We start from the raw sequence: 21,902 nt of genomic DNA, 5'->3' as shown, positions 1-21,902 counted from the left end.
GTGATTCTGGGAGACATACTTTTCTCCTAAAATATTTTATACTGGCAAGAGTTTTTCTTTTTTTGGATCCTTTATCTAAAGCATAATGTGCGCAATACTTTTAATATCTTGCTGCTTTTGTTTTGTTGCTTTAAATAATCTTTCCTTGCTTTTTGCTATAAGATGACTTGGAAAAAAAAATCGTTCTTGTTTTCTGTTAGCAAATGGCATTTGAGCTTTTAAAATTGGGTCATCAGATTTACTGGGGCAAAATTTTCTAGCAAGCTGCATTTCCGTTTTTATACACAAGGGAGAGCTAAGGCCCTAGAAAATAGATCTGGGTTTTGCCAAATTCCAGGTTCTTCAATACTTGAGGTTGGAAGTACTGAACTAATTAATGGGAAAAAGAGTTGTGAATTGTTTGGGGAAATATTTGACAGTAGTATACGAATTTTAATAATTTTATACACTTTTTATTTTGTTCTTAAATCCATTGACTGGTTTGCTTTTACAGCAATTGGACCTTAAGGTGTTCTCTTTTGTCAGAATTTGGTAGAATAAATTCAATAGAAGAAATAGTCCTCAGAGGGCCAACTAAAGTAAATACTAAAGATTGAGAAGTGAGAGGGACTTGTTTTGATTGATTTTTAAAACATTGATGCCTGGAATTTCTGATCTTGAGTTTTATCTTTTGAAGTCGGCATTCAGGTCTGAAATCAAAGTGAGTCATCGAAAGTAACCGTGGGAAACTGGATCTGGCTTGCAGATACTAAGAAGCCCCAATAAGTTCACATTATCATGAGGTAGAGCAAACTACTGCAGAGGAATAAATGGTTTTAGGAGTATAGCTGGCTTTTTTGAATCAAGATTTGGTTTTTGTTCTGTGCATTTTTTTTTTTAGTTTTTTAAAAATCAGTGAGGCTACACAAAGAAAATCTTCATCCATGGGGTGGGGGTGTGAAGGTACATTTTAGGAAGGCAGAGACAGGGCGGGGTGACTTCATCACAGGAAAAGAACTGTGACTTTTGATGGCTCTCCATCTGGGGAGTTTAGGATAATGGTTAAGAGTATAAGCCTTAGAATCTGATGAACCAAGGGTTCAAATTCCAGCTCCACCTAATTAGCTCTGTGACCTTGGGGACCTTGTGTAACCTCTCATAGCTTTGTTGTCCTCTTAGGGGAAATCATAGAACCTGCTTGATGGGGTGTTCTGAGGTTTAAATGTGTGTAACGTAGAACCTGGCATATAAGAAAGATTCAAAAAATATGTATTACCTATTAAGAAAAAGTAGTAAATTAGTTCAGAGAAAACCTAATGGGTAATAGGAAAAGAAAGGAAAAAAAAATCTCTTGTGTGTCTTGAAGAAAAAGTTTGGAGTGACAGGCAAAAGGTAAAGGGGACCAAAAAGGCCACCTTCCCTACTCGGTGGTGGAATTGGAAGAGGATGCTGTGTTTACTTGCTGCGTGTGCTACGGGACCTGGCCGCAGGTTTACTCATGACAAGTGACAAGCGCACCACCCTGTACTCACCCAGCTGTGAACGAGCTTTACTCCGGTTTCCTCCTTAACCCTGCTTGCCTGCAGGAGGAAGACTGGGGCTGGCAGTCAGGAGCCTGGAATGTGGGTCCTTGTACTGCCACCTACTAAGTATGTGATCTTGGCCAGGTCTTTTGACTGTCCTGGGTTGTAACAGACTGAACGTTTGTGTCCCCCACAAATTCCTATGTTGAAATCCTAAGCCCTGCTGCAATAGTATTAGGAGGTGTAGGGCCTTTGGAGGGTTATTAGGCCATGAGAGCAGAGCCCTCATGAATGGGATTAGTGCTCTGTCTGCTATGTGAGGATACAATAAGAAGCCGGCAGTCTGTAAGCTGGAAGAGGCCCTCACCAAAACCCAACCATGCTGCACCCTCTTCTTGGACTTCTAGCCTCTGGAACTACGAAAAATAAATTTATGTTGTCTATAAGCTGTATTAGTCAGGGTTCCCCAGAGAAACAGAACCAACAGGCTATACAGGAGAGATACAGAAGAGGAGATTTATCATGGGAATCAACTCACAATTACGGAGGCCGAGTCCCATGAGATGCCATCTGCACGCTGGAGACCCAGGAAAGCCAGTGCTGTCATTTAGTCCAAGTCTGAAGGCCTGAGAACCGGGGTGGAGGCCACCACTATTACTCCAGATTCCAAATGCCTAAGAACCGGAAGCTGCAGCGTCTGAGGGCAGAATGGGGATCTCACCTCTCAAGATGAGCAGGAATTCACCTTTCCTCTACCTTTTTGTTTCATTCCAGCCCTGAAAGGATTGGGTGATTCCCACCCACATTGGTGAGGGCAGGTCTTTCCTCAGTCTACCAATTCAAATGCTAATCTCTTCCAGAAACATCCTTAGGGACGCATGCAAAAACAATGTTCTACTGGCTATCTGGGCAATCCCTTAGCCCCGTCAGTTTGACACACAGAATTAACTGTCACGTTAGCCATCCAGTCTGCCTTCGTTAGAGTGGCCCATCTGGCTAGGACATGGCTTGGGTTGCATTATCTTTAATTTGCGGGGTCCCTTCCGTGTATGTACAGATAACCTCTGAAATCACATGCAGCTGCTTTTGCTTTACTTTTTACTCTTGTTTTAATGGTGATCACCCCCTGCTTTCTTACCAGTGAGTACATTCACAGAGGCTGTTTCAAAGTAAATTCAGGCCGGGCGCGGTGGCTCACGCCTGTAATCCTAGCTCTGGGAGGCCGAGGCGGGCGGATCGCTCGAGGTCAGGAGTTCGAGACCAGCCTGAGCAAGAGCGAGACCCCCGTCTCTGCTAAAAATAGAAAGAAATTATCTGGCCAACTAAAAATATATATACAAAAAAATTAGCCGGGCATGGTGGCTCATGCCTGTAGTCCCAGCTACTCGGGAGGCTGAGGCAGTAGGATCGCTTAAGCCCAGGAGTCTGAGGTTGCTGTGAGCTAGGCTGATGCCACGGCACTCACTCTAGCCCGGGCAACAAAGTGAGACTCTGTCTCAAAAAAAAAAAAAAAAACAAAGTAAATTCAATTCGTTTATTGAACATTGATTAGGTTGAGCCCCATACTGTGCTTGGCCTAGGGAAAGCAATGTTAACTTTCTCTTCCTTACAGTCGTGGCTGGCCTGCCTCGTTAGTGCAATTAAGAGCCAGAGAGGAGACAGTACTAGAGGTAATGGTGCACAGTTAGCCACCTTGGAGCGCTTGTTGGGAGCAGGTCTCCAAGTACACACAGGTGTGAATTAATAGATTAAAATAGGCTCCTACTTGTATGGCTTTTGACTGTTCAGGAAATCAGAGTTTAAACAACACATATTCTACTTAACGCTGGAGTTTTAGTGTCCCCTCTAAGGATATTTACAATTTTTCCTTACTCCATCCTCAGACTCCCAGAGGAGGAAAGGGCTGCTGCCTCCTTGGCCAAACAGCGTGGCCTCCGGACACAAAAGGCAGCTGGGTTCATGGCCCTGGCTGCAGCTGGGAGGCGCAAGCCTTTCTAACAGCAACACCTGTGCCCCGTGTGGCCTCTCTCAACCCAGCTTGGCCCCAAGTGAAGGAGAAATTGAGCACATCATGGTCGTTTACCTTTGACAAAAGAAAAAGAGATTCAAGGATTTAGTTGCCAAAATAATAAGGGTCTGGCATGTGTAACATTTGCAGATTTCTGGCGTTTTGGAGGATGGGTTTCCTCAGTTCACAGCAGCCGTTCAGGTGGCGACCTAGCAAAGTCAGTGGGAATTTTCCCAAACAGGTATCGGCTCTGATCACCACTCCTGCATAAAGCCCTCCAGTGGCCTCCCATCGTGAGTATAGTTATGTCCAAACACTTTAACGTGGTGTATAAGGCTGTGTCACCAGGCCTCTGCCTCGCACTGGACTCTTTTCCCCTCCCCTCAGTCTCTGGGCAGCCACCCTACCGGACCATCCTTCTGGTCCTCCGCACTTCTGGGGGCCTCTTTCCCAAACCTTCCCATGCTGCCTCCTGCTCATCCTAATGATCTCTTTCCAGCGAGACCTTTCCTGGCCACCCTCTCTGAAATAGCAGGCCCCTGCCAGTAACTGTCACATAACCTACATTAACGTTCTTTGCTGTCATTGCCGCTACCTAAAAGTCATTTCATTGTCTCTTTCCACTAGTATTAAACTCCAAGAAGGCCAAGGCCTCGCCTGTCTTCTCCACTGCTGTATCCCAGTACCTGGAGCTGCTCACTGAACTCATTGTAAGACTCAGTACGGACGTGTGAATAAGTCAATGCACTGGGCAGAAACGAGGGCTAGGAGAGGAGACTTGGTTCTAGTCCATATCCTTTTGGCAAAGTCAGTAGAATCATGTGTTTTTTTGACTAATATAGGTCAAGGTAGAAACTGTTGTGATTCTTTCCTGTTAGATTCCAGTGATCTGTGCCTTCATGTAAAGATTCCGTACTTAAAAGAATTCTAAAGGCACACAGTTTTGACATAAAAGTGCTTGAGCTTTTCAGAAATTTGAGGGTTTCGTTCTAATTTCAGAACATATTAATGAAGATTATTTAGATATGCATTAAAAATTACAATCATTGCTTCAACCCAGCTATTCCTCTGAAATTCCCATCAATTTTATAACTGCCGTCTTCTAGCTTGAACGCTCTTATTTCTTTTTCAGCAAAAACTAGATTAACAACACAGCTAACTTAAAAGGCAAAAAGAAAGTTCTGAATTAATTGGGTTTTGGTTTTTTAATTTTGTTATAGGAAAGTTCCCCAAATGAGTATGCTGATTTAAAGTGTGATGCCATGTACCTTTTAGATGACTTCCTTTCTTATTTTCTACTAAAGAACAAATTGTCAGAATCATGAAAAACAGTGGTTGGGACCAGGACCCTTTGCTGTAGGCAAAGCTTGAGTCTCCTCCTGCCACTCCTACTGAAACAATATTTAAGTCCCTGCTCGTCACCCATTGTAGAAAGCAAATTCCTGAGACATGATGCTATTTTTTAGAAGCTCTTTCCCTGGGACCTTGTAGAATATTTTTCCAAAAATTATTTTAGATGATATTTTCAAAAGTTGAGCTTTAACAAGACTACCAGTGGCTCTGTTCTTCTCTTCCACACTTTGCCTTGGATAACTTAGTGGAAGGTAGGTGGGCACAGGCATCAGGGCTCTGCACCCAGATCTGCCCAAGTTTTGCAATGTGAAGTCTTGGATAAGCCATTTCACCCCTGGGGCTTCCTTATCTATACACTGGAGTCATGAAGTGGGGAACAGCGGGGGTGGGGAAGAGAGCACAGCCCGTGTCTCCTGCCCTGTCATTCTTCAGCTCTGCCTTTGGTCACCCTAGAAAGAATGATGTGGGTTTGCCTTGGTCTGGCTCCAACTCTGAGTCTCAGGTCTCAGGAACTAAAACTCAGAGGGGTGTGGGTGAGAGATTTTTTTCCTCTCGGATTTTGGACTTTCTCTGGAAAATGCAGGTTTGACAAACAAAGGGTTCTCATGCATATGTGTAGCTCAGTACCTGACCCAGCATGTAGAGCTTTCGGGGACTCACCTGGTTGTTTACAGCGTTGCAGCGAGTCCTGTGTGCCCGTGGGACATGATGGCAGGACGCCAACGTGGTAGGGCTCTAAAAGAAGCACCCCTGTCACAGGCGCTGCTTTCCTTAGCACAAGGTGTAATAGTTGGGGGCTTCAGCAATTCTGCACAGACCAAGACCAAGAATTTCTAGCACTCTGTCATCAAGAAGCTACCCACCCTGGTCACTTTTTTGATCCCTTGCTCATTACCTAGCAGAATATATAACAGGTCCCAAATGGATCCATTTTGTTTATCAAAACATCAAGTTTTGTGCTCGCTTCGGCAACACATATACTAAAATTGGAATGATACAGAGAAGATTAGCATGGCCCCTGCGCAAGGATGACACGCAAATTCGTGAAGCGTTCCATATTTTTAGAAAAAAATCAAACAACCCTATCAAAAAGTGGGCAAAAGACAGGAACAGAATTTTTTCAAAAGAAGACAGAAGAATGGCCAACAAACATGAAAAAATGCTCAACATCTCTAATCATCAGGGAAATGCAAATCAAAACCACAGTGAGATATCACTTAACTCCAGTGAGAATGGCCTTTATCAAAAAGACCCATAACAATAAATGTTGGCATGGATGCGGAGAGACAGGAACACTCATACACTGTTGGTGGGACTGAAAACTAGTGCAACCTCTGTGGAAAGCAATATGGAGATACCTTAAACAGATACAAGTAGACCTACCATTTGATCCAGCAATCCCATTATTGGGCATCTACCCAGAAGAACAAAAGACATTCTATAACAAAGATATCTGCACCCGAATGTTTATAGCATCACAATTCACAATTGCAAAGATGTGGAAACAACCCAAGTGCCCATCAATACATGAGTGGATTAATAAAATGTGGTATATGTATACCATGGAGTACTACTCAGCTATAAGAAACAATGGTGATATAGCACCTCTTGTATTTTCCTGGAAAGAGTTGGAACCCATTCTATTAAGTGAAGTATCCCAAGAATGGAAAAATAAGCACCACATATACTCACCATCAAATTGGTTTCATTGATGATCACCTAAGAGCACATTTAGGAATAACATTGATCGGGTGTCAGGGAGATGTGGGTGGGGGAGGGGATGGGTGTATACATACATAATGAGTGTGATGCATTTGAAGCTCTGACTGGCGGGGGGCAAGGGCAATGTACGTAAGCTAAACTTTTGTACCCCACAATATGCTGAAATAAGAATAAAAAAAAATATCAAGTTTTCCCAAAATTATCAAAACCAAATTCATTTGCATTTACTTTAATTTTTTTTAAAAAATCCACTAATGTCACAGCATATCATTGGAAAGCATAGGGAAGGATATTGCAAAGTACCAACAGACTGTGGTGTCAACATTCCAGGGGGAAATCACTGACATGAACATTTGCTCTGCAAGAGAATTAATAAACCCAGTTTAGGAGCTCACTGATATATATTTTTATTTGTCGCCATTTATCTGGTTACATGATCTGATGGTTGACTGTTTTATTAGTTCTATCTTTCTGGATTTTTATAAGCATTACCCAAAACACCTGGACCTTTGGGGTTTTTTTTTTTTTTCCATGTAAAATTTATCTGGAGGCATTTCCTTGTCATAAAAGCATAATGAAAAATACAGAAGAGTGAAGAAAGAAAATAGAATCACCTATAATTTTATTGACCTTCATGTATCCAGGTTGGAGAAGCAGTCAAGTAAAATCACAGAGCTTATTTTGGTGCCATTACATTCAGAATTATTTTTAACCTGTTGTGAGGCTCAGCTCCTTTGTAGTAGCTTCAATAAATCCCAACTCATGGCCCCTTATCAAGCCCCAGCCCTTGTTAGTGGTATTTGCATGTCCTTCCATTCAGTCTTGAGAACACCCTGTTTTACTGGACACTTGGTGCCAGAAGACTTTTTTTTTTTTTTTTTAGGACCATTAAGGGATACAGGAGGAAGTGCCTTCCCACACTGCAGTAGCAGTTTTTGCTTCCTTTCTCTAAACAGGACTTTGGTGTTTCACAGAAGGGGCAAAAGTGTTTTCCCTTCTCTTTTAGGGATGACTTCTTGCCTCTTGTGTTACACAGTCCGTGCTGTCTTACTGCCATCAAGTTGGCAAGCATCACGCCATTTCCCTCCCCAGGACTGAATTCCTAAGCCAAATTCATTCCCAGAGAATTTTTAGGACTTTTCTTGAACCAAATCAGACCCTTTCTCTGGGAAGGTACGCTACCCGCTCCCTTCTCTGTATCAGACGGTGCTAGACTGGATGCCATAAACACACAGCGCTTTTTAATCCCCTTAACAACTTGCAGTGGGTATTATCTCTCCCATTTTGCAGATGAGGAGCTAAGCCTCACAGGTAGGCAGTATGGTTTGTATTTAGCAGTTCATGATAGGAGTATTTGTTTAGTGAATGTCAAATATTGAATTTTGCCTTTTATATTTTGAAACTGCACATCTGCACACGTCTGAGGGACTGTGGGAGTTTGGTAAAAAGGAAATCACATCCCAGTTTACAGCTGCTTTGCCCAACGAGCCAACCTCCTCCTGGCTCATGAGCTCTGGCCCCTTGAAAAGGCGCAGGAACGCGAGTCAGATCAGCAACAGGTGGTCTCCATGGCTGTAGGAGGGCTTGTGCCGGAGCGCTGAAGACAGCCTCCTGGAGGGAACGGGAGGCCTCCCCAGGAGGCTGTAAACCCGGCCCCTCCTGGAGAGGGGCTCCTGCATGGACTTCATCCCGCCAGGCAGCAGGCAGGACTCTGGGGCTTGCCGGGACTACAGGTGAGTCCCTGCACCCTGTGGTCGGCTGCTTCTGGGGAATGCAGGGCCTCTGCCCTTCCTCGGCTTTCCCCCCTCAATCGAGTTGCAGAGGCTGCTCTGCCCTTGAGCTAATGGATATTGATCTTCATGGCTCCTCAGGCCAGGGATAACATTGGGAGGTCCTTTTTGCCTTGTGAAAAGACACAGTTACAAGCTTAGTTTAAAGATTTTAATTGGCAAGTGTTACAGCTCTTTTAGAATTCACCTAGCAGGTTTTCCAGTCCTCACAGGAAGACCTCAAATAAAAATAATAAAAAGGAAAAAAAATCTTAATTGGCTTTTACTATTCTAGGATAAAATAGAATGAGTGTTCTGATGAGCCAAGCAGAGGAGGTGGGTTTTATGAACATGCCGCAGAGGATGGCAGAAACATAGGGGAAAGCAGACTGGTTGTTTCAAAGTTGCTTTTCTTGTAAAAGTTAAAGCCGAGGGCACTTTCTTATCATGCTGACTAAAACTGGCTTGTTTGGGGTTTGGCTATTATTTCTTTCTCTATCTATCTCTCTCCTGATTTCTAAGAAGGTCAGATAAACAACTTAGTTTGTGGGTGTGGAACTTCAGCATGAGTAACTACATTTTGGTTTGGTCTGTTAGGCCTAGTGCAATTCAGTCCAAAGCAGTGCCCCCTACCCTATAAATTTTATTTAATAGGCTGTAGAATGGAACATCTTTGTTAAGCCATTTAACTCTTGAAGCTAAAGCAAGAGAGAAGATTGTATAGTTACTAGTTAAAATAAAGACAGTTTAAGGAGATGGGCTGGAGCAAGCAAACTAAAAACAAAGATCTTCATTTTGCCCCATTACTCATATTGGCCCTGGCTTATTTTAATTCACTGTCTAATTGTATGGCCCTCCCTTGAATAGTAATCATTTAAGCCAGGTGTTAGAATGTGCTTCCTCAGTAAGCCCTGTCATTTTGAGAAAGCAGTGGGCTAAACAATAAAGACTTAATTTTATTTCAGCAAGATTTTTGGGTCCCTTTGGTGAGTAAGTCATCAATTTCAGTGTCTTTGGAAGCTATTTTGATTAAAATGACTTAAAAAAAAATTCCAAAACAGATTTCAGGCTGACATTGGAGATTCAGACATTAAAACAAGTGAACTTACACAAAGCAGAATTAAACAAACTGAATTAAAATACCTGTAATGTATTGTGATAGTACGGAGGGGGGGGGGGAAGGAGAGACCAGATAGGATATTATAAAAGATGGTATTTTAGCCCTTTTTTAAAAGACGAGCCTACTTTGGGTAGGAAAGAGGGAGCCAGGAGCAGAATTCCGGGCTAAGGGAAGCACATGGAGGCTTGGAAATAAGTGACCCAAGCATACTGTGTGTTGAGAGAAGAGTTTTTATAGGAATAGAAGTGGGGAGGAAAGAACGAGGGTGGAGCCAGACCCTGGAGGTTATGAATGACCGAAGAATCCGGGCTTCATTCTCTTTTATAGAAAGAATTCAAAGCCTGACCATATTTGAAATGGAAGGATGAATGATGTGTCCCTCCTTATGCAGGGAGAAGATAAGTGTTTGAATTGAAAAGGCTGGAGAGGGCAGGAAAACCCACAAGGGATGCCATTTGACCCTATGAGAGAGGAGACTAGAGGAAAAAGATTGTTTATGAACCATTTTAAAGGTAAACTATGTGGTGACTAATAGGACTGCAGGGAAGTGAGAAGGGAAACCGATGATTTTAAAGATTTCCAGCCTGGATAATTGGGGGGAAATGATGCTACCTTTAGACAGGAGGGATCCAGGAAGAGAAATATTTGGTCAGTTGGAGGAAAAGTGATAAACTTGATTTGGTAGGATAGTGGAAATCCCAGTTGGTAACTCCAAGAAGTACGGGCTAGAGAGAATATTGGAAGCCATATGCACTGAGGTTGTAGGGGCCAAGGGAAAACTCCCTTAGCCTTCTGGAGGTGCGACTGACCAAGGCAGATTAATAGGAGAAAGGTGTACAAAATTTATTTTAACAGGCATAGCACGGGGGAATCACAGGAGAATGATGACCCAATGGCTCAGTATAGTATAGAAGCGTATATACCCTTTGTCATAGGGGAGGGGGAAGATGGACCATGTGGACAGTTCTTCCAAGGGACAGCAAATCATAAGGGGAATGAATGGACAGAAATTAACTTGTAACTGAACTTTGGGGAATTTGGGCCTGAGACGCAGGTATTATCTTGTGAAGAAGTCCTTTCAGGTGTGTTTGCATTCCTCAGTCTTTTCTGACATAAATAATGAGGTTTCAGGGAGGGGAGGAAGGCAATTGTGTTTCTTTTGGAAAGAAGCTTTCTTGGCCAGATAAAGAAATTCCAGAGCTAGTCTCTCCCTGCACTTGGTGGGAGGTGCAGCTACAATGCAAGGTTAAAGGGATTTTGATTCTGAGACAGCTTCTAAGACCTCTCACCTTGTCGAAGGGACAGTCTTTGGGACGTTGCTTTCTGAGCCTCGACAAGGTCCTATTTGAAGCCATAGGGGCAAATTGGATCTCCATGGAAGATTTTACACCCAGAATGAGAGACTGGATTCCTCTCAGGTACCTCCTGCCCTCCTGTCAGTAGTTAGGGCTCCTCAAAAGCACTGACTGATGAGCATTGTGAGTCTGTGTCCAGGCTACTCAGCAGGAGTCTAGCAGGGAGGCCCTGCTTAGGAGTGGTGAGATTAATGCCTTCCTGAGTTTCGCCTTGCATCCCCTCTGGGGGGCTGCTGTGAAGTTCTCTAGCAGTAAGTCCTTCCGGGGTCGTTAAGAAACTCAGCTGTTGCTGATGAGGACATAGGACTTAGTGATGTCTGTTGTACACTCAGAAGTAAAACTCAACGGAAATCAAGCAGGTGGGGGCGGGGAGGAGGGGATGGGTGAAATCATACCTAACAGGTGCAGTGTACTCTATCTGGGTGATGGGCACACGTATGACTTTGTCTCGAGCAGTACAAAAGCAATCCGTGTAACTAAAACATTTATACCCCTGTAATAATGGGGGGCAAGTGGGGCCACATTTGACTGCCTATTGACAATCCATGAGAATGAAAAAAGACCAAAGGAAAAGTTGGGGAATCTGCATTTAAGGAGAGAAAAATGTGGTTAGGAAAGATAGGGAAACATAAGACTACAGCAAGATTATAGGAAGGAGAGATTTTAAGTAAGGAGAGATGGAGGAAAGAGTAAATAAAACAGGGTTTAGATGAGACTAAGATGTGGGAATTAGGAAGCTTTTGGCAACTTTTTGAAAAATATTAGTGACTTTCTGGGTGCTAAGGAATTTTATGGTGTGGCCAGGATATAGAATCGTCAGTAAATGTGACTCTAAAAGCTTGACAGTACAGGGGAGGTGAGACATGGGTGATAAAGAAAAGATACAGTGAGTTGGATGCTAGAGTTTATCATGTAATACTCGAAGATTAACATGGCACTATCTAGAACAAATATATTAATACTTGGATTCATTATTAGTGTTCAGTAAATAGGTATACACCTACAGGCAGTTCTCCCGGGGAACCCTATCTAAAAATTGAATTTATATTCAACTGTATTTATGGTACCTCACTTTCTCTCCCCCATTACTGTGCTATGTACTATAGGAGAATTGAGAAAAAGTAAGGCATGGTCTCTGAGGGGAAAAAAATGATCTGGCACATCTAGGGGCTGGAGTGGAATGGGAGTTGATCACTGAAGCATGCGTGCAATGTGCACAGGTACAGGGGATTGGGAAAGACATTCCAGGTGAGAAGTGAGAGTAATCACAAAGGTGGGGATAAATACAGCATGCTATGGGGAGGCATTGGATTTGTGTTCCTGTCACTTATAGAATGTTCATGTAAGTGGTATCTTAGTCTGGGCTGCTACAGGCTGGGTGGCTTATAAACAGAAATTTATTTCCCATGGTTCTGGAGGCTGGGAAATCAAAGATCAAGGTGCCAGCACATTCCATGTCTGGTAATTCCACTTCTTGGCTCCTAGATGATGCCTTCTTGCTGCCTGTGTCCTCACATGGTAGGAGGGGCAAGGGAGCCCTCTGGGGCCTCTTTTATAAGGGCACTAATCCCATGCATGACCTAATCGCCTCCCAAAGGTCCGACCTCCTCCTATACCATCACCTTGGGGATTAGGATTTCCGCATAGGAATTGTAGGGAACACAACCATTCAGACCACAGCAGTGGGAAATACAGCAGATCAGATTGGGAAGGATCAGATCATGGAGATGATCTGTAGCTTCCACACAGGCAGGCTTGGAATTAATATACTGAGGATAACGTAGGAACGTGCATAGTACAATAACCAGGTGAAAGAAGTGTTTACTATCTGACCAATGGAACTAAGGCTCGTAATTATTTAGAAAAAATACAGAGTCAAGCTATTAAGTCTTACTGGGGAAGAAAAGGAGTAGGTGGAGAAAAAGAGCAAGGAAGGTAATACAATCTTCCTGTGACCCCAGTTCCAAACAGAAACAACAGCAGATGCCTTCTTAACTGAAATAAGTGGTACGTTGGACAATGAAAATATCTGCTAAAGTGAGAAAATGATGCATAGTCACTTACATGTAGATGAAATTTTTAATTAGAATGTAATATGTGTGTGTGTGCCACATTTTTCAATGTAAAGCTGAGGTCGCCTCTTGGAGTCTGCTGACTGGAATATTGTGTAGTCTTTCTCGCGTAAATGACACCCATAACATATCACTTAGGATTTCCAGCTTTGGTGTTTTTAGAATGAGTGAGAATCTGGATACTAACAAAGCATGCTGAGTACAGATTCTTCCCCAGTTTATAACAGTCTAGCCCGCACCAAATTCAATAGCATTTTTGCTGTTGTTGCTGTTTTTAAAGAAACCCACCTTTTCAGAGTCTTTTGTTGTACTTTTTGTAGAAATAACCCAATTTTTTTCACAATTACATTTCATCCATTTATGTAACTCATATCTAGATGGAATTATGTAGCTCCAGTAACAAGTGTAACCAGCATCAACGTGTTTGGGAACCCAACTAACTGCTGGTATTTGAGCCAAGTGGGAAGAGCAAAATGGCCCAGGCAAGAAGGGTCTATGCTATGGGCAGAGTCTTGTAAGTTGAGGTCAGTTGAACAAGCCTGTTTAACTTCCTTCAGATTTAGTGACTGTCAGGTGAACACTCTAAAATTTTCTCTAGACACTCCATTTCTGGTTTGCATTTTAGGGGATGTTTTCTATATATGTTGCCACTGCCCAGTAGAGCCAATCCCTATGTTTGTCTACTCTGCAAACCACTGACCACACTTCAGCTAGCTAGCCCTGTCTCCCGATACCGTGTTCTCTGCCACCCCACTCTGTGTGGATTTCAACCATGAATTCCCAGCAAAACTGTCAGTCCTAGCTTAAAATACCAAAAAGCTATGGAAGCCATGCAAGGCCAGAATACAGCTAACTGTGTTTGCTAGTAAAACCTGGTCATATTTACCTGTGTTCTTATTTCTTGGTGCTTTAAAGTTAGAGCCTCACTTTGAAGTTTATTGCATAGCAAATTGTGTTTGCAGCATATGTATAACTCTTAGCTAAATTTTGTTTTGAATTTTAGCTTTATTAAATCAAGCAGGACAGTCATACTTGACAAATAACCTTATACATACTTAGCACTGTACAGACTAGATCTGAAATGATTATATATTTCCGAGTTGGCTTCTCAACGTTAACTGGAGCCAGACACTCCTCCACTGATACTCTCCTCTCATAATACGTGTGTGTATGTATATGTGCATCTGCACACATCTGTGTATGTGCATACGTGTGAGTGCATAAGCATGTGTCTGTGTATAGCCTAACCAAATGCGTGTATGTACAAGGAATTACAGCCTCCCTGAGAGCAGCTAGTCTCTTTCTCCTTCACACTGTATGCTCTTTTTGCATCTCTTGTTGTCCTCTGCTTATTCATGGTTTCTACTCGTAACATCTCTGGCCTGCTTGCTACCTCGTGACCTTTATTCAGCTCCAACTCCCACACCATCTGGACATATTCTTTCACACCTGCAGTTAAATTCCTAAGAGAGGTGAACTGACTGGCTCAGCCAATCACTCACTTGTGTTTATACAGAGACCCTCATGCCAGGCCCTGCAAAGCCTAGAGACAGGCCAGTCTGAGAACAGGGGACCATTCCCATTTCCATCAGGTGGGACCAGGACAGGGAGAAGCTGCCGGACATAGAACGTGGCCACCCAAGCAGCAGGTGCTGTGGGTGGGGCAATATCCCTTCTAGGATGGCATGAAAGAGAGAGGCTGCCATCACTTGTTCAAAGGGACGTGTCTATGGGCATACAGGCAGCCTTGTTTTGCACCATTCCAATATGTACAAATTTTCTATCACCAAATATAGTTAAACACAAGGTCTCCCACAGTAAATTTCAGTTATACTATGTATTAGTTAGCTGGGGCTGTCATAGCAAAATACCACAGACTGGTAGCTCAAACAGAAATTTATCATCTTATAATCTGGAGGCTAGTAGTCTGAGATCAAGGTGTCAGAATGTTTGGGTTTCTTCTCAGCCTTCGCTCTTTGGCTTGCAGATGGCCGCCTCTTTGCTGGGTCTACACATGGTGTTTCCTCTGTGCATCTTAATCTCCTTTTCTTGGTAGGACAGTAGTCATATAGGCTTAGGGCTCACCCGTATGACCTCATTTTACCTTACTTCAAAGGCTCTATTTCCAAGTATAGTTACATTCTAAGGTATTGGGGGTTAGGACCTGAACATATGAATTTTGGAGGGATGCATTTCAGCCACCATAGCATAGCAATTGTGAGTCATTGCACATGAAGTACAGACTTTGCTGCTGACTCTTCAGCCCACTAATCACTGTGTACATAACAGATGCACATTACGATCAGTGACCAATCATATCACTTCTTTCAAAGTCTGTTGGTGATTAGTCAGTGAGCATCTGTTAGTCAGTGCACAGACAGCAAAGCATGTAGTTATGTTGCCTCCTTGTCTCCCAGGGATAAACTCAGATAACATTTTACAAAAATAGCTCATCAGGAGAGGGAATTGGCTACCAAAATTGAAAGTGCTGCAAAGCAATAAGAAGTGAACGCAGGAAGCGAAGTCAGTTGTGATTAGGAGATTTGGAAATGGCAACAGCAAGGTGAAGATAGCATGAGACCTAGGCCTGCATGAAACTACAAAACAAACCATGTTTTAAAAAGTCTGATGAATGTATATAGAAAGCAAGGTAAAGTCATCTCAACATAATTTAAATTGCACTAAAAGAGAAAGCCACTTATGGTTGAAATTGAGTATTTACATCTACTTTGGATGGAAGATCATAATAATTTTTAAATTCCTGATCAGTTTGACTCGTATTCAGGGCAAAGTGTTGAGGTTAGTTGCTGAATTAAAAGAAAATGGTAATTACATGGAGCCTGTAGAACTTTTTACTGCCAGTAAAGGCTGGTTTCATTGTTCCTGAACTCGGCATGAGTGTTACACTGTCTGGTGACAGTATTAGAGCAGATAAAGGTGCTTCTGTGACATGTGTGCCCCGAATCCAAGGATTAAGGCAGGTTTGTGATGATCGTGGAATAGTTAATGCTGATGAGATAGGCCTTTTGGAAGACACCCCTGTCAAGAACTTATGTCAAGAAAGGTGTAGGACCACAAAGTGGTGGTAACAGAGAGATTCTAGATATTCAGACAGGGAACTTAGTGAAGGTGAACTTACTGACATAAGTGAGAAATGTGGTTGTGGAAAAAAAAGATGAAGATGTCCCAGAGGAAGTGGCACTGGCAAAAAAAAAAAAAAAAATCTTTACATTAAAGGAACTCAGATATTTCATGGCATTGAAAGGGCAAAATGTCGGATGCTGATCCAAATTTAGGAGTATGGCAATTAGCCACTCGGCATAGAAAAGATGTTCCCTCCATATCATAAGTTATTTGACAAGAGGGCAAGCACTGTCCAATATACTTCTGATAAATTTTTTACAAAGAAATAAGGCACTTTAATGCTCAATATTTCTAGTATTTTAAATTACTGTACTAAGTAAATTGTTCATTTTACTATTTTTTTCATTTTTCTGTATATGTGTAACTGACAATAGGAGTTTTCAGTGTTTTGACATAAATCTTTAAAGGCCATGGAACAATCATAATTTTCCCATTGATCATCAAAATGGCTTTGTAGAGTTTCAATTTGCATAGTTATTTTCATGGTCCCACACTCCCACACAAAGTAAGGATGGTGCGCACGCACGTGTGTGTGTGTGTGTGTGTGTGTGTGTGTGTGTGTGTGTGTGTGTGTGTGAGAGTCAGATCTTTGCTGGGAGTCTTCCTAAGATGTATTGTGTTATATTTTTACTTGCATTATTCACCTAAGGCTGGCAAGTATAACTCAGCCTTTTCCTGATGGTTCAGAATTGTCATTAAAAATAGCAGTTATTGTTTTGTGCTATAAAGTAAAATAGCTTGAAAGTTAAGGGTGTGGTTTATGCAGCCAAATTTTCAGAGTTCAAATACTGAGTCTGCTCCTTAATTTTGTATGATCTGAAGCAAGATCTCTGTGTCTCTCTGTGCCTCACTTTCCTCATCTGTAAAATGAAGAGAACAATAGTACCTGCCGCATAGGGTGGTTGTGAAGATGAGATGAGTAAAATGTAGGTAAAGCACTGAGTGCCTGACAACATCATAAACAGTGTATTAGCCATTGCTGCTGTTGCTGGTGACCGTAGTGGTGACCACAGTGCTGGTAGTAGCAGCAGAAGCAATAGGAGTAGAAGTATTAATGATGCTGTGTATTAATATCTGAAGATTTACTGAGATTGGGGCTCTTTCTTTCCATATCAGATAGCCTCAAGCTACTATACTTTCCATTTCTTGTGTTGCTTTATTTGTGTGTTCTCCTCCCTCGTTATTGGGCTATTAATGGGCATTCCCTGCACCTGCCTCCAGCAGAACAAGTGCTGCATTCTCATCACCCTGTCGTTAATTTGACACTCTTAACCATAATGGGCACGTGGAGCAGAGAGTCTGTCTTGTTGTAGTAGCCTGTAACCCTGGATCAAGCCCAGTTTCTCATGGAACTGTCACAGGGGAGCCCAGAAGAGAGCCATTTCTTTGGCCCAAGCCTCACATTCATGAAGGCGCCTCCAGTTTGCCATTTGCCATTAGTTCTAAATGAAGTTATGCTCTTAACCATTGTGTTTTACCTGTCTGTCTTAAAAGCATTAAGTTATTCTTTTTAAGTGTTGAAATTATGCCACCCTTTTTTGGCACTTCATTTTTTGAATATACTGAGAACCTCGAAGTACAGAAGGGCCCAGCCAGGCCCCTCTGAGGAGCCCTGCTCAAGAGAAAAGCAGGTGGAATCCTGGCTGTGTTGTAAGTTGATGGTAACTGGATAAATGGGCTCAGGACAAAAAAGCAGATATAAGAAAATATTCATTTTCCTCTTCCCAACCTCAAATCGCTTGTACTCAAAATAGTGTACTAATTTACATTGTCTCAGATGTGGAAGCTGTGGTTCCCTGTGTCCTGCCCCGAGTTTCCTTACGTAGTTTCCTTGTGCCATAGAGGGAAAGAGAGCACCTTGGCTCATTTTTTTGGCAAAAATAATCTGAGGTTATTGAACAAGAAACTGAAAAACCCACTGTACCAGAAAATTCAGTTAAGCTGAGGCTCAATTGCTTTCCCTGGATGGCCAGCATTGTATATTTCAGGCCCAGCTCAGGGAGAGCTGGGCACACAGTTGACATCCAGGTTGCCTGACAGGTGAGTGAAATAAGTGAGGGTCAACTGAATTAATGTCATCAGTTTATTCCACCACAGTGGAAAAAAAAAAAAGTATGCTAAAAGATCCTTAGCCTTCAGATCAACTCAACTCTTAAATAGTTGAGGCATTTGTTAACAAAATTATAAAGTTTGTGAATAGTTATGTCCTATATACAGGTATTGTCTTACATCATGGATATTTCTTTAACAACATTTGAATGAATAAATAGGGATTTTTGAAAAGGCTTCTAGCCCCATCGCCCAGGGCAAGACTGAACATGCTACCTGTTGAAATGCTGAGAGGTTTTAGTTCTGAAGGAAAACTAGTGAGATTTCGCTAGTATTGTGTGCTGTGTGCTGAGGCGTTAAGAACACGTATGAACCTGCAGTTGTTGGGGTTTTCTCCTTAATATCTAGAGAATTTTATTTGTTCCAGAGACTTTTCTTCTTGTGGTAAAATACACATAATGCAAAATTTACTGTTTTAATCATTTTAAATGTACATTTCAGTAACATTAAATATGTTCACATTTGTTATGGAATCATCACCACCATCCATCTCCAGAACTTTCCCATAATCCCCACACTGGAACTCAGTACTCATTCAACACTAACTCCTCTCCCCTTCTGCCACCCCTGGGTCCTTGGTGACCACTGCCCTCCTTTCTCACGTAAGTGGAATCATACAGTATTTGTCCTTTTGGGCCTGGCTTACTTCACTTTAGGAAATTTGATTTTATGCATACTTTTCTAACAGGTTGCTGCTTTGGGGGATAAAAGTAATCAAAAACTTACCATTATCCAAAGCCCTAAAAGTGCTACAGTATTTATTAGACTAAGTGACTAAAATGATGTAGTATGTCATCTTTGAGGAAGAGCTTCACATTCAGTTTTGTTGTTGTTTAGTATTTCTATTGTAAGAAAATTTCTCACACGTGAAATTTCAAATTTTCTTAAAATTCAATTTTTTTTTTTTTTATTGCTGTTGCTCTTCTTGTTGGGGGATCATTACCTGTCAGGTCTCAGCAGGGCTTGAGGGAGATTTAGCCTTCCTGATTAGTGGAATCAAGTTTGGTGATGTGTGAGTTGTCCCCAGAAAGCACTAGTATAATGTAATTGTCTTCTCCTGCATTCGCCCCACCCCCACCCCCAGCAGCACCCCAGGGTCCTCTTCTGGAAACCCCTAGAGTTCCTAAGGGAGAAAGAGCATGTGTCAGGGGACAGACACAGGGTGTTTAAACATCAGGGTTAGTATTGGAATACTGAATTTCCCATTTCACTTCCAAGAAATTCCCCACGCATTGTTGTCTAGAATTGTCTTTAGAATTGCTTCTTCCAGTGTTTCTTAAGATGGTTTGTTCCACCCTAGGGCCGTGCCACACTGCCTGGTGGACTTGGAGATGCGGAGGTGGAAACAATGCGCAGGGGTTGGCCTGGGGCTTTTTGTTTGCGTGTCCCTGTTTACCTATTCATAATCATGGATCCCTTCTGCTGCGTGATGCCGTGAAGCACGCACAACCGCAGCTCCTTACTCCACCGGGTCGGGAAGAGCATGACGCCGACTTTCTGGACCTTCCACCAGGCAGTAAGAGGTGTAGTCGGTGTGTGTCAGGATGACCGAGGGCCGAGGCTGGACCCACGTGCGGCCGCTTCCGGGGTCTGCCATGTGCTTTGCAAGCTGCAAAGTGTTTGCTTTAGAACAGCTAATCCTGCGTGACAGTCTCCTGCATTCTGTTGTCAGAAGCCTACACGCCGCTTTCCTGAGAGCTAATTGAAAAAGGGAGCCAGTCTGCATCCCGTTCCTGCACACCCTGAGTCATGAAAACGTATTCTTTTTCTTTTAAGCAAAATTGAAAGAAAGAAAAGAGAAAGAGAGAGAAAGAAAAAGGTTGCCATCCAGTGGAGGAAGGAGTAATTCCCAGCTTCATTCAGGAAAAAAACGCAGGCTGAAATATGCTTAACTATTTTAACTTGACTGGGGCTTTTTACCACCTTATGGGCTTTTTTCCCTGACATCCGGAGCCAAATGGGTGCAGTGTGCCTTTAAGAAAAGAGGTGCCTCACCAAACTTCGCTGTAGTTGCCTCTCACCATTTCGGTAGGGAAGGAAAGTGTTAATTTCTTATTTGTACACTTTTTTTCCCCCGACTTCCTTCCTATTCACTTCATTAAATCTAGAGGCAGTTCGGCATGGGAGCCGCCTGTATGTTGAATTAGGGCTCGCACTCTTGCGCAACACGTCACCAGTCGGAAACTGGGGGTTTGCTTCTGTGATTTATTTCATTATTGTGCTGGTAAAAGGTTTGGAAGGGAATTCTTTTTTGGGGTAGTACTTTAGGATTGTATAGCAAGTTTTTGTGTTTCCTTTTTTTTTTTTTTTTTTTTTGTGCGCCCCCCCCCACCTTCAGTGCTGAGTTGAGTCAGTTGAGCCAGTTTAATAAATAATTTTTTAAAACAAAAGAACAGTTTAAAATCTCCATAAATGATTTTACTTCCATGCAGGAGTAACCTTACTCTACTCTTTCTGTGCGAAAAGCATTGGGAAGTATTTAGTGAATTGATTTCCATTAGAAAAAGACCCTTAGAAATCACAGAACATAAAGCACTGCATATGGATGTGTTGGGGGTCTTTGGGGAGGAGGGAAGATGTTTTGTAGCTCTCTGCATTCCTGCATAAAACCTTAATTTAAGGGGAATAATGGTCAGTACTTTGTGTGTTTCCTTGTAATTCCAGAACCTAAATTTAATAAGAATCTGCACGTATTAGCAATTGTAATAAATATTGTTTCACTAGTTCTGTTTGCAATCTAATTTGTTTTCGCTTCTTAGCTACTCACAGATTTAGAGATTTAAAAGACCAAATATCACAAGCTTATGCTTTGTTCCCTTTTTTCAAAATTAAGGGGGGTAACTGTAGAAATACCCTTTTCACAACTTCCCCCCTCTTCATTTATCCCACTGAAAAGAAAAACAATGAAAAATTTTACAGCATGAAACTGAAACTGAAGTGTCACAGTTAGAGATTTTCTTTAAAGAGAAGACTAACATATTGTATTAAAATATTTGAAACTGAGAACATGCACATTGCTTTTTACTTACATGCAGTTAATGAAAAAAAAATTGTCTTCCTTTTAAAAAATCATTTTAGACTGCTCCAAAATCATGCAGCTTTTTTTTTTAAAAAAAAAAAGCACTAAAATGAGGTGTAAAATACCAAAAGAAGCATACCTTGTTTTAATTTTTAAAAATAAATTTGAATATTAATTTGTTTTCTTATTGGCTTAATTGTTAAAATGCAGGCAAGAATCAGAAACCACCTGAGCTAAAATCTCTAATTCTGCTGCCTGGAATAATAAGGGGAGAAAAAATATGATAAGTAGTTGTCAATATTAAAACAGGCTGAAGGAGGAAGGCTTCGGGCCTTGTAGTAGGTAGAATGAAACAGCAGATTTGAGTATCCACAATCCTTTCAGTATTAAATTTTCAGTAAAATAAAATTACTTGTATATGAAAACATAGCCTTTCCCCAGCTCTCTTTTTTTTCCTGATCAGCTGATGAAGAGACTAGCAGCTCGCTGCTTTGCTGGCTTGTTAATTTTATCCCCACTAACTGTGATTTCCGATAGCCGGCCTGCTGATAGTGGTAAGGTAAATATCCTTTTTCGTTGCCGTCTTGAAGATTCAGTAGAACTACATCCCAGGCATGTGTAGGTGTGTAACACATCAAAAGCCGGTGTTCTCCGTTTTTCTGTGTGCAACTGGGTGCTTGAGAAGAGCAATACCATTAACTGTTGACAGCCTTGCATGCTGTATTTATT

At 42.0% G+C, this 21,902-nt stretch overlaps 1 protein-coding gene and 2 non-coding genes across 7 annotated transcripts in view; all 3 read left to right on the top strand.

Moving 5' to 3' along the window:
- Positions 1 to 21,902, top strand: part of SMARCA2 (SWI/SNF related, matrix associated, actin dependent regulator of chromatin, subfamily a, member 2) — a 163,091-nt gene that overhangs the window by 111,649 nt on the left and 29,540 nt on the right. Inside the window, exons 1-2 of one of the 5 annotated variants that reach the window (XM_045563429.1) lie at positions 20,245 to 20,385; positions 21,637 to 21,732. The exons of 3 other annotated variants lie outside the window; for them this stretch is intronic. In XM_045563429.1, the coding sequence (XP_045419385.1) occupies positions 21,640 to 21,732 (93 nt within the window). In that variant the 5' untranslated portion in view covers positions 20,245 to 20,385; positions 21,637 to 21,639. Of the gene's footprint in view, positions 1 to 20,244; positions 20,386 to 21,582; positions 21,733 to 21,902 lie in introns of those variants that run through there. One more of the 5 variants, XM_045563430.1, reaches the window with a different exon arrangement.
- Positions 5,820 to 5,926, top strand: LOC123646844. Its single transcript, XR_006738075.1, has one exon. It is a non-coding gene; the product is annotated as a U6 spliceosomal RNA (small nuclear RNA).
- Positions 8,536 to 8,597, top strand: LOC123646766. Its single transcript, XR_006738020.1, has one exon. It is a non-coding gene; the product is annotated as a U7 small nuclear RNA (small nuclear RNA).

The sequence above is a fragment of the Lemur catta genome, chromosome 10 (genome assembly GCF_020740605.2).
Source record: "Lemur catta isolate mLemCat1 chromosome 10, mLemCat1.pri, whole genome shotgun sequence".
Lineage (NCBI taxonomy): Eukaryota > Metazoa > Chordata > Mammalia > Primates > Lemuridae > Lemur > Lemur catta.
This window is presented reverse-complemented; position numbering and strand designations above follow the sequence as displayed.